Source organism: Astatotilapia calliptera, chromosome 7 (assembly GCF_964374335.1).
Source record: "Astatotilapia calliptera chromosome 7, fAstCal68.1, whole genome shotgun sequence".
NCBI classification, from domain to species: Eukaryota; Metazoa; Chordata; class Actinopteri; order Cichliformes; family Cichlidae; genus Astatotilapia; species Astatotilapia calliptera.
In genome coordinates this window covers 21,368,539-21,386,899 of record NC_137428.1, presented here as the reverse complement: position 1 = coordinate 21,386,899, position 18,361 = coordinate 21,368,539, and the positions used below count along the sequence as shown (strand labels likewise).

The following is an 18,361-nucleotide window of genomic DNA, read 5'->3' as shown; positions in this document are numbered from 1 at the left end:
CTATTGAAAGTTCATGTTAGTTGTAAATAATTATCTGAAAATTCTGACTTAATAACTCAAAGGATTCGAGATGTTATTTCCAGATTTAACATAAGATAACATGACATAACAATTTGAAACTTTGACGTAATAACCCACAATCTTAACTTACTTGATCTTTAACTTACTTTTTTGCAGTGTTGGAACCTAGCTTCAATTGTTATATCTAAGGGCTGTAATAATTTAAGGTTTATATGTTTTCGGTAAGTAGCACAGAGATTCACTGGGTATGGAAATTGTGGATAACGATTAATGCGCTAGTAATAAACCCGTAACAATCTGTTACTTAACTACACTCTATTTCCCACAGTGCTCCGCTCTTGAGTGCACGTGTCAATGATGCCAGCAGACCGGACTGAACGTCACATTCCTGCATTCCCTTTTTCCTCAGTGTGGGACGTCGGAGTTGCCACTGGATAGCTAACCCTCTTTCCCCCTCGCTTTCTTTTAGAGAAACACACCCATGACACGGCGGATTTAATCTCTGGAGGCGATCCAAGGTTCGCCAGGAGTTCGCATTTCACTTCGGGTGAGGATTTACTTCGTTTTAAGACAACAGAAGGTGTTTTTCGGTTGGAGCGTTTCAACCGTTGTAACGAGATAACAGTTTTAAGAGATGCGCTGGATTTGCTGCGAGTTGTCTCAGTGAGTGACCTGGTTATGCTGGGATTGGTTAAGCCTCCACCAGCAGACCTGTTGATACGACAGAGGTGACGGAGACTTGTTTGAATTTGTAATTTATAGCCTTTCGGTTACTGCTCCTAAGGGCTAACGCTAGCCGGCTGGTTAGCCGCAAATCTTGCGTCACCATTGTTACCGGCGATACGCGGGCACACGCAGACACACAGACACACACAACAGGGCGTGGAAGTGCCCCCAGATGTGGCTTTGTTACCTTAACAGGAACAATGCTGTGCAGCTGTTTTCAAAACCTCTGACATAAACGAACCGTCATGTATCGCTTCACTGACCCCGGTACACACGGTACTAGCATCACAGACAGCATGGGCGTGGTTCTAAGTGCTAAATTTAAAAAAAGAAAGCTTAAGCTATAGTGGCACAGGTTGTTAGTCTTTCTTCGGTTTCTGTAACGTTGCGTCATACTTGCTTGACAGGAATCATGGGAACAGTCGCTTAAAGCGTTAAAGTCAATCAGCTGTGCTGAGCTAGCTGCAGAGCAGCACACTGTCTCAGCTGTTGGCCCTCACAACAAAGAGTGGATCATCACAGCTGCGACTGTGGCAGGACAGAGGCAGATCAACATTTCTGTCAGATTTGGAACGTCTGTCTAAATATATTTTAACATAAACTTTAGCTCATACTCCAATGATGAATGTGTTACATGTTATTCATTAATCATGCAGTCCTTAATGAGAAAACTTGGCAGACTTAATATTTTGATCACTAGCCGACCTGACTGTTGCTCTTTAGCTCATACTTCGGTGAAGTTTGCGCATGGCATTCCTGGGATTCCAGCTGTTTAGGGACTGATTGGATCAGAGTGACTTTACTGATTTAAGGAATGTTTGCATGCTGCTACAAGTCAAAAAGCAGAGACCAAGGTAACCTTTTTTAATGCAGACTTAGAAGCTAGACCTATTTTGCATGATTGCATTATACAGGTGGTATTATTAATAGAGAATTTAAAAAAAGATTGTCTGCAGTGATGAAAGCATGTCTCTGCAGTGTATTTACCTTGTCACATTACTGTGATCACTCAGGAGACATATGCTGTTTCATTAGAATGCCAAGTGGTCAGTCATGCTCAGCCACTTTCTCATTCTGTACATGTACATGTAAAGTCCACCCATTTGGTAACATTTAGCTGTTGTGAAGATAGTTCAGTCAATTATGATTTGGCCATGATCTGATAGTACATGAGCAAAGACATACTTGGTTGAGATTTGCCTACAGTTGCAGGGAATTCAAGGATATGTATGAAATTGAACTTTGATAATATGCCTATATTACTATCATCAAATAGCTGATCAAGAAAAAGAAAGATCTGATACACTATGTGCCCCACATATGCTCAATAAAGGATACTGTGGATTCTTAATACACATTGCTACAGTTAGGAAATATTAGAAATATCCATCCATTTGCTTTTTCACTTTGTGATATGTTGTGTAGTTAGATTGCTCTCACATTAATATAAAACTGAGTTTTGCTGATGTGTAAATGTGGCCTGAAAAAAAGTTTCATTCATACTAATCTAAGAGTCAGTGCATCATCATCACCCCTGTGATCTGCCATCATGGCGCATGTGAATCCTGCATTGACGTGATGAACGATCGTTATTGTGAACTCTGTCCTGGGAGACCATACAGGGACAAAAAAAGAGAAAAGACAATAATGAAAGGCTGATCTCACCAGTGATGCCAGGGTTAATTTCCATAGCAGCAGGTAACTCTTACCTCTGTGTTGTATGTCAACGTAAGCATTAGAAAAGAGCTGGTGTTTAGGTCATGATGTAGACCCGGTTCCCTGTATGTGCGTGTAGCGCTTTGAAGAATGTGGAGGAGGCACAAATATAGCAGCAATCTTACGGAGAGAGTGGGAGCTGCCTGCACAAAACTGGATCATCCTGAGTCAGGCTGTAAAGCAGAAATCTAGCCTTGTTTCAGTGGGGGCTGCTCCTCATTACATTGCTTCTCTGGAACGGATGAGTGAGTGGGAAATGAGAAAGTGAGGATAGAGTGATTACACGGTTGATGAATCAGAGAAACATACAGCAGTTCTGTGAGAGATGACGGAGCTCCAACATGTTATATACTATGGTTTTTGCAGTAAGCCATTGTGTTGCTACTAGTTGTGTTGTTTGTGTGGTTGATCTCTTTGTCATCATCTCAGCCCTGACCAATAATAGCCACAGCTCTGTTGAACACTCACCTTTGTGCCTGTCTTTTGACTTTTGGTTGCTGTTCACCTTTAAGGTCTCAGGACTGTTATCTACCCTCCATACATGTTAGGAAGCCTGTGAGCAGGTCAGCATGCCCTCATTTGTTTGTCACACCTCCACGCTCGTGTGTCCGGACAGAAGAGCATAGCAATGTGGAGCTTCAATCCCAGCAGTTCTGTAGTACTGCACATGCCCAGTCCATTCCCATTTGGTCAGTACAGGGACAAAGAGGGACAAAAGAGGACAATGAGGCTATTGTTTTAAGTATACACACAAACCATTGTACCTCCCCTCTCGTGTGACATGTGCACACACTGTTAGTCTCTTCCACTGGATTCAGGTCGTTCTAATCACACACTTGTACACATAAGAGGGAAAAAATGGAATATTTTTATATTTTGTTTTATGTAACTTGTATTGCAGTGTGAAAGAACAGGTAGTATTTTATGACTTGAATAGCTCTGCTAGGAGAGTTGATCTTTGTAGAATGACTGTGTGATTTTGCAGTGGAGCGCATCTTTGTAGAAAAAAAATCTATATTTATAAAGTGCCAAAAAAGAATGACCTCTTAAGCTGATTTACATCAGTTGTTCTTTAGAGAACTTTCATGCAGTCGTTTTCAACACAACAATTCGTGGAGGAGAAACTCTTCCAGCGCTAGGGAGATGAATGAGGGCAGGATGTCAGACAAATGAACGGCATTGAGCATCCAGTTAATTTTCAGAGTTAACTGTGGGGATTAATTGCTATCAGTGTGCTCTGAAGCCATCAGCAAAGATCATCATCATCAAGTATAACTGAAGCTGAATGTCTAACCTTGAGGCTCCCTATCGCACATAAATTTATGTTTTTATATTGTTATGACTGTAACTTTTAGCTATGTAAAGGGATATTCCCCTTGTTTAGCCCTGACAATTCCCTTGTATCCATGTCATCTTTAGTAGTAACAATAATAGATCTACAAAGGCAGTTTTCTCGATTGTTGCCACCTGTTGCTCTGGTAACAGGATTTCTGCTTCTGTTTTGGTGCTGTACTTCCCGATGCCTGTCAGGGGTATCCTGAGGTTGACTACTTACCTACGTTGCAAACTTGACCAACAAGCCACCCCTCTCAGGCTTACGGAGGTTTGAGAATGCCCTTTTTTTTTGCCTTTGTATGAAAACCATAAGATGGACAAATATAGGGGATGCACTCTCTAAAGTGTGACGAATGTCTGAAAAGAAAATGAAATAGAATTTCCAGTTTCACTACCGAGACGCATTATGCAGAAAAAGTGTCGCGGGAGAAATTGTGATTGATTGGTGCCAGCCACATAATGCTTATTATTATCCCTCGGCTTTGTCAGAGAGTGGCACGCAATGTGAACAGTGACACTTTTTCAACTGCATTTTGTAGGCGATATATTTAAAGTGTTCATGTTTGCTAGGTAAGAAGACGCGCTCATCCTGGTACTACCGGTTCCAGTGAATGCAAAATAAGATGCAGTATTAAAAGGATTTATTTGTCATTTACTTATAAAATAAATGAAGCACGTTGTGGAGTCCTGTATTATGATAGAAAATTGTCCATTTGTCATTACATACTGGCAGAGGTGTAAAAAATCTTTGAATCTCTGTGTCTTCAGTGACTGTTAATGTTTCATATGCACACAGGTGTTATTAGTACCCTTTGCTGACTGTAAAGCCCTTGATCCTAAGCAAAGTATGTGGTTGCTCCATTTAACCTATTTGCATACATCTATTACAGCAAGTATGTCTGCTGAATGATTAGAGTCAAAGAAGGCACGCAGCTCTTCTGCTCTCAAGAATAGACTACTCCAAATTATATTTAAGCTCAAGTGTGAGTTTCTTAAGCTGCCAGTCAGTAGTAGACCAGATTAGACGTATTACCAGCTCTCACTGCATGGGGTGAGAACATTGACTTGGATTCCCACTGGGTAGACGGGGTCTCATGTTCTGCTCTGTTTGGCTTGTGAGGATTATGGTTCTTACTGATTGGTTGTTGTGTAACCATATCAAAGGTTGCAAATCACCGAATGGTTTAGGCTTGTTTTTCTGTATTCACACAGTAGAAGCTGTGTTCTTTCCATTACAGCTGATTTCTTTTTAGTGAGTAAAATCCACGAAGAGAGTGACGCACATCACGTGAAAGAGTCCAAAAAGTCTGTTCCGCACTCTGACGCTTAAATTGAGTTTGTGCTTATGTGTTAAATTTTCATTGTAGGTACACTGAAACCAAAACCCCCCCTCCCCCAGCCACAAAAACCTACACCGAAACCTGGTGTGGTCCTCGACAGAAATGGAAGACTGGTTGGCCCGTTCAGTACCATTATTTCTTCCTTTTTGTGGATTTTCCATCTTCTTTTTCTGCTGCCAGTTTTAGAATTGACTGGAACAACTCGAAGTTAAAAGCTCCATCATGGTGGTAAAGCATGGTACAGGTACAGCATGCACAGGTATAAATGCTGGGAAAGGCATCAGCCACTAGGCTATGTCATAGGCTCAACATAGATCCAGGGCACAAGTCATATTTAAGCTTTAGGAACAATAATTCAGTTTGTTCAATATCTCATTCAGTAGGCCTGGCAGTGTGTTAATTCAGCACATCAACAGGCTAACTTGTGCAGTGCATTCTCCAGAAGTTTAAGATAGTTACTAATTATATGTATGGTTTTCCAGAAAAGTTCCACTTTCCCTACAATTTAAAAAAAAATACGAGCCTGTGCATATGTTTTCATTTCATAAAATTACATTTTTGGATATGCCCATGCTTCAATGTTCCTTTTGGACCACAATTAACTTCTAAACTAGTTGTGACAGTACTCTTTCATTATTCAGACATTAATTAGACACATTGATTAGAATGTCTACAGCAAAATTGATTTTTTGTGTGTGTTTATACACCACTCCTGTTGTAAGTTTGCATATATTTGTCCATTAATTGACAAATATATGCACTCTGATTTTGGAGATACATCCAATCACGGACATGCATAGTGATGAAAGTATATCTATCGGTCCTGAAACAAAGACACAGTGTGCAGTCCAGTGCCACGCTGTGTCTGTCTGGCCAGTTTAGTATCAACATGAACACTGCTTCACTTTGGGCATCGATGCAGCTGACCTCATAGTCTGCTTTGCATTTTATAGGGTTAATGTTTCTCTGCTTGCCTGGAGGGTCACTGCCTGAGGTAACCAAGCTTCTCACCACACATTGTTACTAGGGCTGCCACAAACGATTATTTTGATAGTCGACTAGTCACCGATTATTTTTGCGATTAGTCGACTAATCAGATCATCATCCATTGGACGTAAAGCGTACAGCTTATTGCACCAGCAGCATCTGCTCTTATATAACTATCATTAGCTTACAGCTTTAAGTGTTTCAGGTCTGTGGTAACTAAAAATAAAGACAAGATGATAGTTTATTAAATTTTAATGAAATCTGCAGATTGTTTTGGTGAAGTTTAATAAACTCCTTGCTATCTAAAATATAACAGGACACTGGAGTAAATTCTCGAGCATCTCACACTTCTGATAATCAGCTGTCTGCTTGATGTTTATTCAGCTGTGTAAAAACTATAACTTTAATCTCAGCCAAACCGATTTACTCAGGAACAAATAAAATACTGAAAAAAGCCAAACAATAACATTTTTAAGTTATCTAAGTGACTTATATATGTTTAACCTGAGTAGCGAAAGACGGCGGTGGGTTTGAAAACGATTTGCCGGGAGTCCGGTGTTCTCACGGCGCTAGTGAGCCTAGCCCCCGGCTAGCTATCGAGCTAGTGGGTAACAGACGTCTCCGAAATCGTCTGAGCGCTTTTGAAAATATGTGGTGTCTTGATAAACTGAGCAGATATTTGAGGTTTACACAGCTACATTCTCGCCTGAAAATATGTTAAACATTTATTTTGTGACCCAGAAAGAATAATAAGAGTAATATTAAAACTAACCAGCTGCCGCCATTGTTGGAAACTGAGCAGGGCTGCGCTATGAATTCTGGGACACAGCTTCTTCTTCGTCGGAGTTTAACGGCAGCTGGCATCCTTGTACATGCAGTGCTGCCATCTTCTGTTTCAGTCCGTTATTACACTCTTAAATCCTACTACTTATTCCTGCGTCTTTTGGGATCTTACAAAGCTTCAAACGACGCGTCGACTATTAAATCAGTCGTCGACGATTTTGATAGTCGACGTAATCGTGACTAGTCGACTAATCGTGGCAGCCCTAATTGTTACTCCACTATTCATGCTGGAAAGGCTTTGTAATAAGTAATAATGTGTGTATTTTTTGGCTGATAACAAGCTGTGAGACTCTAAAACATAGAGCGGCTCAGGTAAATTGTCCCTAACCCTAACCGGAACCTGCCAGAACCACTCGGCTAATGACAATGGATAGTAATAAATTACGTGGCTTGTCTAGATTCAACTGAAAGGTTAGGAGGAGACTTTGATGTCTGCAATTGTTGTGTACTGATATGCAATTTCTTAAGCGGCTTAAGTTTAGCAGTGAAGTTTGAGGGGAAGCTGGACAGGATGGCAGGCAGTTCTTTGTTGTAACAGCTGTTAGGATTGGGGCAAAAGAGCGAAAAGATGGAGACAGGAAAGAGCAGAGGAGTTAGAGCATTGTGGGTCAGGGGACTGAAAAATGTAGTTTGAGAAGACAGAAAAGGAGAATAGAGAAAAGAGGAGAGAGTGTGTTATACTGTGATGATTCTACAAGCAAATTAATACTACATAAACAGGTAGTATAAAAAAACTCCACAGTGCAACAACCACTGCAAAAATTGCTTGAAATCTGGAGACATGGGTCAGGATATTTTATACTTTCTTACATGGTGCACACAGCTGGAATAAGTGGATTCACATGTGTTTGCACTACTGGAGATACGCTCTGTGGTGCCGGTGAGGGAGTTTGCAGGAAGCAGGACACATGAAGCCTGCTCGCTAGAGGTGAGTGTGCTGGACCGTTAACTGGACTGTTTGCACACTGGCGCAATCCAACATTACACAAACTTGTAGTAAAAAGCTGGAAAGTTTTAGACCGGCTAATGCTAAGCTTCATTGTGTTGAACACTTATCTGCTTATATGCACCTCGAATGCTTATGCACGTTTGTCTGCAAACCATTTTATACTACTTATCTTGGTCCAGGTCATATGACCCTGCTGGTCGATGCACATGCTTTTTTTGGAATGCAGTCTAAAATTTTCGCCACCCTGTAGTTCTTATCTATTTTAGAATAGCTATAGTAAGTAATTTAAACAAATAGTTGACAGTACCTGGGGTTGATGACAACTGGTGTGTTGAGTTTTTATCTAACCAAATTCCCTGCGCCAGGAGGGGAAGACATTGTTGCAAATCAGTGACTGTTTCTGTCTTGCTCGATACTTTTCTCTTCCCATCATTCTTTTACAGGTCAACCTTGGTTTCATCTATACAAAGAATTTCTTTTATCAGAAAGATCATAGCTCTTTTAGATGTTTTCTGGCACCAGTGGTTTGCACCTTGTTGCAAATCCTCTGTTTTTACGTTTTTGCATCTCTGACAGTGATACATCTATCTATTTTAGAGCATTCATGACTTGGCAAGAAGCTGAGAAGTTGTTTTTCTTAGGCAAGGAAAGAATCCTTCAATCATCTGCTGTAATTACCTTCTGTAGCCTTTCAGGCTTATTGGTTTTGCTAAGCTGGCCTGTGTCTTCCCTTTCTCAGGCAATTTACCACATTGTTGATTTGGCTACGTTTTTGCAATCTCTCTGATGGGTTTAGTTTGCTTTTTTTTCACTCGCTTCAACATTTTTTTAGACGTTCATTGGGAGTTCTTGTGAAAAGATATGAAACTACCATGGCCATGAAACTGCTTGTCAGTCAATTGTTCAATGGCTAAACAGTCAACACGCTATTTTTGTAAATCTCCTCGAATTAAAGCTAAAAGTCTGCACTTCAATCACATCTTGATTGTTTGGTCAAAAATCCCCTGTGAAAAAAGTACAAAAATTATGTCATTGTCCAAAAGTTCATACATTAAATATTTCAGACAAACAGGTCAGGATACAAGGATGACGTAAGGAAAAAGTCACATTGGATGTTGTGTTAAAAATAGGCATTAGTGCCCACCCTGTAACTGTATGGATCTTCTCTACTCCCAAGTTGAAGATGTTTGTAAAGTATGCGTGTATCATAGGAGTCAGGTTAGGCGTGGATACAAAATGCAGCTTATTTAAATGTCAGAAATCTTCTCATTTCATGTGAGCGTAGATAGAAAGGCTGGACGATCATTACTAGTAAGTTAAAATGCAAGCAGGACTTCAGAATGATTTCATCATTGTCTGCATCTTTTTGTTATTTGAGAGCTCATATCGCTGATTGATCTTAGCGTGTATGGGGAAGATGAGACCTGTGTTTGGTGAATCTGAGCTGCCTTGCAATGCTATTTGTGTCCCTGACCTTGCAGAGTCAGTTCCTCTGTTTAGTCAAAGCTCTAAGATGGGCTACCAGCCTGCAGAGCATCTTTATTTGTTATTCCTCACATATACACCAAATACAGTAGTATCCTTTTCTTTGTGAAGAGCAGGTCCTTGCTTTAATATCCTATCCTTTTCCTGCAGCCTATAAGTACAATAATAGTTTGGCTTTTTTTTACTGTTATACGTGATTGTGTTTTATGACTAAACACTTATTTTTCCCTCATGAGAAAAAATTTATTTTTAGTCAATGTAGCCATGAAACAAATCAGAACTGCAGATTTAGAGTGCTGTGTTATATCTCCTGTGATATGCAGAACAAGCTTTATATCCTGAAGTTAATGCCATTGAGATGGACCTGGTGATTTACTCATCCCCTACAGAAAGCACATAAAGGCTGTAATAGCACTGTAGAAATTGTCATAGATAGCAAGGCAAAAAAACCCAGAAGCTATGTGTATTTTGCATCAATCAAAGGGTCAATAATTGCTGGCAGCTGTTTACCCTTAGGCAGTAATCCCACACTACATATCAAGGACAACAGTAGGACAACTGACTGGATTGTAGCCACTATCGATATGCATCTATCAACATACTGCATTCACACTATTATTGATTGCAGCTCTACTTATTCAAACTGTGTTAAAAGTATTATAAGTCAACACTTTTAACTTCAGAGCTCGAGTGAATAAACACAGTGCTGTAAAAAAAATTAGTTTTGATTTCTTTTGTAATTTTTATGTTTCAGATTATCAAATTTTAATATTAGACAAAGATAAGTGAAAAAAAATACTAAATGCAATTTTCCAATTATGATTTTTTTTAATCAAGAGAGAGAAGATATCCAAATCTTCCTCGCTTTGTGTGTGCCCTAAACCAGCGGTCCCCAACCTTTTTTGCGCCACAGACCGGTTTATGTCAGACAATTTTTTCACGGACCAGACTTTAAGTTGTCGCGAATAAATACAACAAAATAAAACCAGTACCGGTAACAAAAAAGGAAATGCATTCATAACACAGGGGAAAAGACCCAGGGAAAAAAATGACGATGAAAACTGCTAAAATCTCTGAAAACCATAAATTTCACACCCGAGGTTCAACTCTCGCGGCCCGGTACCAAATGACTCACGGACCGGTACCTGTCCGTGGCCAGTGTGTTGGGGGCCGCTGCCCTAAACCTAATAACTAGTTGCACCACCCTTGACAGCAAGAACTGCAGTTGAGTATTTGTAATAACTGGCACTGAGTGTTTCACATCCTCGTGGAGGAATTTTGGTCCACTCTTCTTTGCAGAATAGTTTTAATTCGCTCACACTGCTGGGTTTTCAAGCATGAATGGCCTGTTTAAGGCCATGCCATTATCGGATTTAAGCCCAGACTTTGATTAGGCATCTCTTATATAAGTTTATTATATATAAGTTAATTTACCATTAATTTTTAATGTCTGAAGTGAGTTTGCACTGTCCATGGTTCGTATACAGTGGGTCCATGTAAAATAGTGGTTTACACATTCGATTAACACATGACACATGAAAGGTTGCTGGTAGAGCAGTGGGAGACACAAATCCCTTTGGGGTTCCATGAGTAAGGGCGTCTGGCATAAAAATCTGCTAGGTCAGATATGCAGAGATACCCGCTGTGGCAACCAGCAGGGAGTATCCAAAAGTAGCAGGTTGTTACCGGTTTGGCTGAGGACATAGTGAGGGGTACAACTTGGATTGATTGGATTGTCAGATAAATTTGTTGCCTTTTTGGGCTGCATATGAGTATGAAAAGTGTTAGTTTCAGTCTTAAAATACACCAAATACCATGAAGATAACAAATGTCTCTTGAGTCAGCAATGGCAACGAAAAGGGACAGCGCAGGGAAAACTTGTAAACCTCTGTAGAACTTTACTAAAGCCAACAGTGCACCCTTTTATGGTGTGCAAGTTTGCAAACAATCTCATCATAAATGTCACAATATATTTCCAAAGCTGGATTGAACTACTAGAAAAAAAGCCCTCCATTGGTTAAAGCCACAGAATTGTTTGTCCTTCCTTAAAATGGGGTCTCAAGTCCATGTACCAAGCATGACTGCGATAGCTGTGACCCTACATCCTGTTAGGCAGCTTTCTCAGTGATTATGATTGGCAATAATTGCAGCAAGTGACATAAGATCCAGTATCGCTAAAAATTAATTAAGGAAGAACTATGCTTGATTAAAGCAAACAAATTTTACTCAGACATATGGTTTAAAAGTTAAAGGCACCAAAATGGACCCCCTTTTTAAACCCTTTAGTTGTACTGCACTGCTGGCAAGGCAGACACCATTGTTTAACAGGTTCTTGCTTTCCATATGCCCCAGCTCTCTTCCTACACTCATAAAAAGCATCCTGTCAACTTGTGCATAATCCTGCTAACAAACAAAAAGACAAACCAGAAAGCAGTAGTGAAAACAGAGTTACCTCGGCAGAGGTAACAAGTAGTGAATCACTGCATCTATACGGAGATTGGAGAAAATATGAAAGCATGCAAACATATATGTAGATATATGCATGGGTGTGCCAGGGGATGCTTGTACTTGTACATGTGTGCATGCATTCATAAACTTGCAGGTCCCGTGTTGCTGAGCACACACTTGGTTTGAGTGTGCATATTTCTGTAACCTACTAATTGCAAATCACCAGGCTAATCAAAGCCCTGGCATTAATGTATGGTGGATTATATTATTGACACGTATGGATTACAGTGCTGACTGTGAGTCAGATGTATAACATGTTGACCTGCTAGTGTTTGTGGAGATTCAGGTTACTGTCTCTCAACAACAGTTCAGAACCTGAGGTCTGATCTTCTAGTGGAGGATGTTGATGTTATTTGCTGACTGTTCTAAATTTGTTTAGAGTTGTTGTTATGCTAGCTTAATTTAGAAATGATCCTGCCTTTGTTGTACGTCTGTTTGAAAAACATTGCCCTTCATGCAGTGCAGAAATTAGTAAGATCAAATTTGATCTTGGAAAAAGAGATTGCAGAATATGTTTAGGAAATACCACTCCCCATTACTCTGGCATTAGGCAGCACTGTTGCATCATAGCCAAAACAAAGCCTTTAGACTTTATGTGGCTGACTTGTTGGCTGCAAACGCACAGGACTCCCCAGCGAGTCCCAAGGGCTCAGCAGATACCATTCTGCTTGCTCCAGCCATAAATCCTCTTTGCATGGCTGGTGATCAAGCCGTGATGTAAAGGAGCTTAGTAGCAATAGACAGACAGCCAGGAAGCTGCTTCCCTGTTGGCCGGGGGTCAGGTGATCACACAAAAACACTGACAGGAGACAGAGGGAGAGAGACGGCGAGGTAAAGGTGGGAAAACAAACTGACATTGAGAGGTGTGTGAATGGTGACAGCCAACAGGGTTTGTGGAGCAACTTTTCAAAAGTTGGATTGATAAGCTGAGTGCCTGCCTGGGCCTGCTGTAGCTCCACCTGAACACAAGTTTTCTATCTTGTGTGTTGGACAGTTTGTTGGAAGCAGGCAGTGCATGTATGGGTGTTTGCTGACAGCAGGGAGGCTGTGTACCTTCTTCAAATGTCAGGGAGTTGAGGTGGAAAAGGTAAGAAAAATGTGTTTAGCTGTTCCTGAGCTGCAAGCAGTGATTATTTTAGGTAAATCTCCCAGGGATATATTTGATCAAGTGACTCAACAGTTTGTCTGTATTGGGTCGTTGGACTGATGTCCACGCACCTCTTTGACAGTCAGTGTCTCGATATTGAAACATTTCTTATAATGACTATATAATGACTGTCAAAAAGTTGAGCTTCACTTACTCTTGTACATTTCTTAAACTTCCTTTCCCCACAGGTCACTTTCCTTCCTCCCTCCCTCCCCTTCCTCCCCCTCCACCCATCACTGCACCCGTTGCCATGGAGAGCTCTTCGGTGGCGTCTGCGTCGTCCGAGGCTGGGAGCACACGCTCGCAGGAGATAGAAGAGCTGGAGCGCTTTATCGACAGCTATGTGCTGGAGTATCAAGTGCAAGGGCTTCTGGGAGACAAGGCAGATGGAGACTTGGACTTGGACAGTAGCTGCAAGGTACCCCAGGTCAGAGCTATATCACATCAGCAATACTGTATTTGATTATTCCAGGCCTTGGTGGTGTCTGTGGATTTTTTTTTTATCTTCCCAAAAAAGACTGGAAGGTTTCTCTCTGTGTCAGCTGCCATTAGTGTTGTAATGAATACTGTGTAAATAGAGAGAAAGTGGAAGGGCATTCGTCAGAGATGTACCACGAAGATAGATTATTGGGTTAGGGTGGTATTTTGAGGTTAATGTCAGAGCGTTCATTGTTATGAAGGTAGCTGTCTTTTTACCTAGTTAGATTACCATGGTAACTAATGCCAAACACATAATATGGCCCGGAGCAGGTTATGTTCTGAGTTTCAGTTCGCAAATGACTGTGTGAGAGCCACATTCTCACAGGCTCTTACATTTTTGGTATGCTCTATGTGCCATATAGATTCTCTGATGAAGATATATGTTTATTCACAGTTTTCTGCAGGATCACTCTCATTTTATTTGTATGAACAGTGATTTGGCATTTAATGATTTAGGTTCTTTATAGATTGGTATCATCTAATACTGTCTCTGATTGGCCGGTTTTGCACTGAAGAAAAGTAAAATAACACATCTAATCTCAGACATTTGAAACAGAAATTTAGAAGTTCAACTTCAAATAGTGACTTGACTGATTCAGGACGGTGATTTAACTACAACATGACATAGAAGCTCAGTAGTCTTGCTCTTATATGCGAACACAACAGAATCTAACCAGTTGGCATCCAGCTGAATAGAGTTCCCCATTGCAAAGAGACACATCTCAGATGATCTCATTGAAAGAGAAAGATCGATTCCAACATGTTGGCAATCCGTCTGCATTTATGAATTAGATATATTCAATTAGTCAATTATTTGCAGGCCTTGCTTTCCACCAGGGTGACCTTGGCATGTGCCATTTGATCAACCAATGTACGGCCAATCACTGGACAACCACAGATTATTGGTTAATTAGTAGCTGTCCCTATTTTTATTGTAGTGTGACAGAACCATAATGCAAAGAAAGCATGGCAGTGTTGAACTTACATTGTAGTTCACCTTTAGCTGCTTCAGCTGCCTTGACCTAGTTTATTGGCTGCTACACAAACTATACACCAGGCTTTAAGATTTGGTCAGAAACATAATTTTGAGTCCGTTTTAAAAGCAGAACTTCAAAGTAAATTTGAATATGCTTTAATAAGACTTTAAATATGCCGTAATTGTTAACCTACCTACTTTGTTTTCTCTCTTCTTCAGTGGACAGATGACTGCAATGATAAGAAAGATGGTTGCTGGACATCATCACAAGGACGAGGCACATCTAAGCCAGTGAGTGTTTGTCTGTTCACAGCTCTATCTTTGCTAAATAGAGGTGGGGATCACCAGATACCCTGTGATATGAAATTATCACAATATATGACTCACAATACAATATTATTGCAATTTTTAACATTTTGCAAGATGCTGACCATTGCAATAACATATAGTGGGACTTGTCATGTTTTGTCCACCGCAAATGACATTACACTTTGTCAACATCTGTTTTATCCAGTAAGATGAGATAAGTTGCCTCACTTCAATTTTTTTGTTTGCTGGAAAATGAGCATATCGACACTGTCGCTAGCATGTGCTATAACTGTTGCTATAAGATGGAATCAGTTTGCTAACAGTCTGATATGAGTGATTGAATGGGGTCAAGTTGGCAATTACATGCAATCTGTTTCTGATAATATAACAATCAACAGTGATAAATTGTGAAAAATCACATATCTGTTTCTGTTTACCTAGACAGAAATTCACATTTACCTATTACAGTTGTATTCAGCAACCAGCTGGTAACCAGTTGAGTATCCTTAAGTTGTGCTCATTGACAATGACTTATTCAGACTGATGGCAACACATCTGTCTGCATTTGAAAAAACCAGATTATTTGCAGACCTTTGACAGTCTCTCTAAGTCTGATTGCTCTCAGTCCAAGTCAGACTGCAACTGCTTGCAGACAGGTAGCCTCCTATCAGTCAATTGCCTTTATGCTTACCATTATGCTGAACATAATGTAATGCTGCTGTTGTGTTAATATAAAGATGTTAAATCACTAACAACCAAAATAATTTGGATGCCTAAAACAATAATACAAAAGCTTTAGTCATTGTAACACATCTCCTAGGCAAGGTCAGATGTATACCGTTGCACATAGTAGTTGCTGATCTGAAAATAGTCCTAATTTTACCCAGTGCACCCTTTCAGTCTGCTCGAGCTGCATATTGACTTACTCTCTGGTCACTGGATCACCACAATGATTAAATCACATGTTTTCCTTCTCTCTGTTCTGTACATGCTCGTCCGTTTTCTGGGCTCTGTCAGCTCTTCAGTGTATGATTGAAAGAGCTCTGTAACACCAACCTTTAGTCATTCATCTACACTTTCTACATTGAACGCATGTTCATAGTGACTGTCATGGGACACTATGACGCTAGAGCCAGTAATTAAAAAAATACTAAGTGAGTTACCAGCTAGTTAGTCTGTTAAATCTGAGTCTGTGTGTGTCGCTCTGGTGCGTTCTCACAATGCAGATTTTGGTGATTTTTTATTGTTGTATTGTTGCTCTCCAGAGTTGACTTTTTAGCAGCATGGATTAGAATGATCTAACAAAATAAAGCAGGGTAGCTGAGGTCAATCTTTTTCCATTTTCCATGTTCAGCAGGTTTTGACATTGACTATCTAGAGCAATGGTCTAATATATATACACACACAAAGCATGAGCAAAAAGGAGGAAAAATGGAAAACCAAAAACAAAGACCATAATTTCTTTCGTTAACTCTCTCAACTCCACAGGATGAATGGGAACACAGCAGTAATGGCAGCACAGGTTCCAGGCCCAGTTCAGGGTCCAGACCTGGATCTGGCTCACGATCTGGCAGCAGGGGGCACAACAACCAGTACAAAGGTTCTGCCAAGGTACAGAAACACATGGGTTTGTCTGCTTTTGAGTTGGATTAACTTTCTGAAAGTGCCTCACTAACATGACTTTAATCAAGATGAAAGTAAATGGAAAAAAACCCTGATACCATGGTCATTTGTGCGTTCAAGCTGTCAGAACAGATTTAGATGCTTCAATGCTCCAATTTATCCTCTTTAAGGAATTTCTCCTCCTGAGAAGCCAGGTTTGTTCTCATTTGTCAGCTGGTCCAGCAAAATGAAGGCACATTAGTTACATTAGTTACTTACAGAGCAGACACCACCTTCAGTGAGTTGTATGCCTACAAAACATTAGACCAGGAACACGGGGAGCTTTGAACAGAGATCACTGCATTACACAGTACATGATAATGTAATGCCCATGACCATTTGTTTCTCTGCCACAGCAGTTAATTTTTCAGTTCCATCATGGTAAAGACTGAAAAGGTCCTGAGCCAAATTATGAAACCTTGTAGAGAGATAGAGCGTTAAAAAAGCAGGGGCAAAGGAAGAGCCAGTAAAGCTTTGGTTTACCTCAGCAGAGGAAAAGTTTGGAGGCTTCCTCATGTCCTGTTGGTTAATGTTAACATAAAATCCAGATAGGCTTAGTTTGTGCCACAGGACAAAGTCGTTTAATGAAAACACGTTAACATACATGGATTCCTTTCTTTTCTTTTCTTTTTTTTACTGATTTCAAATCATTCACTCATTCAAATCACTGATTTCATGTTTCCACAGTTTCTGATTAAAACTTCCACATAGTTCTGGCATATTGATATACAGTCACAGCTGTTGGTCATGTTAGCCACATTAGCTGCTCAAAATCCTGAGAGAAACAATTTCCCTTTTGTTAGGGATATAACAGTAGTCAACTGGGTCTCGGTTTCAACAGCAGAATGCTTCAGAATTTTAGGCTCTAAACACTGCTAACAATGAGGGAATGTAAAGCAGGAAGCTGCTCATTCTCTACACAAGGCCTTGCTTGTTGAGGATTTTGCTTCTGGTTATGGTTGGTTATGGAGTTAAGTCACAGAAACGTCTAGGCTACAAATGAAGTCTTTCTAGAATACCTTTGGAGGAACAAATGATTTGGAGGATGCTTGTGAAAGGTTACATACAAGTTGAGTAATGTGGACATGGGATTGGTGAGAAGTATTTTGTAGTCATGCTGAAAATATTTTTTCTTCTTTTTCCTTGTGTGTTATCTAGAATGGCAACAGAGAGGGATCCTTTGACATCCTGGGGACAGACATATGGGCTGCTAACACAATGGACTCACATGGGTAGGTACCTTTCTGTTTCACACACCTGTCTGCTGGATATAGCTTTTGGATGGTCATGTGACAGACAGTAGACAGCACAGTCTCGTAGCAATTGTTTGTTCCTCTCTTTGGTACATTTTGTAATTTTGTTTGGTTACTCTTTTCACTTCTTTAAGATTTCCTCTCCACTTGTGGTCAGCGGTTGCAGTTTAGCACTTGAGCTCCATTAGTGTCCTGTTTTTAACCTGTTTTATCTTTGTAGTCCAAGACAGTAGTTTCAACATTCAGCTTGACCTTTAGCAAATCTGTTCAGCTGTCGTTCCAAACTAAGTATCTCTTCACTCAACCTTAATCACGAGGGAGAAAAAAAACCACATTTAAACTACATCTGAGCTACCGGAGGCTCGACTGTTTAGCCCCAGTGCTCTAAATCCTGTTACTCTTTATAAATGACGTCTCTGCGTGAATCAGCTTCTGTGTCCAAGAGGTTTTTCAAACAAGAGCTAGACGTGAGACTTAAGAGCAGAGGGGGGAAAGTCAAAACGTTAGAGAAAGGAAATGAGCGAAACATAAATCAGTTAAAAGTGGAGGCAGGACTGGTTGCCATGGTAACATCTGCACAGCAGCGACTTCCGTCCACGCTGGCACAACGGAGCATGCAGTGAG

At 40.4% G+C, this 18,361-nt stretch overlaps 1 protein-coding gene across 7 annotated transcripts in view; it reads left to right on the top strand.

Annotated features, from left to right (window-relative positions):
• The first annotated feature begins 367 nt into the window (after positions 1-367).
• Positions 368-18,361, top strand: part of ctif (CBP80/20-dependent translation initiation factor) — a 59,820-nt gene continuing 41,826 nt past the window's right edge. For 2 of the 7 annotated variants that reach the window (XM_080304197.1, XM_026173597.2), the window contains exons 1-5: positions 412-568; positions 13,246-13,475; positions 14,733-14,804; positions 16,311-16,433; positions 17,643-17,716. In XM_080304197.1, the coding sequence (XP_080160323.1) occupies positions 13,308-13,475; positions 14,733-14,804; positions 16,311-16,433; positions 17,643-17,716 (437 nt within the window). In that variant the 5' untranslated portion in view covers positions 412-568; positions 13,246-13,307. Of the gene's footprint in view, positions 569-731; positions 750-12,715; positions 12,998-13,245; positions 13,485-14,732; positions 14,805-16,310; positions 16,434-17,642; positions 17,717-18,361 lie in introns of those variants that run through there. The other 5 variants (XM_026173598.2, XM_026173594.2, XM_026173595.2 and 2 more) reach the window with 5 other exon arrangements.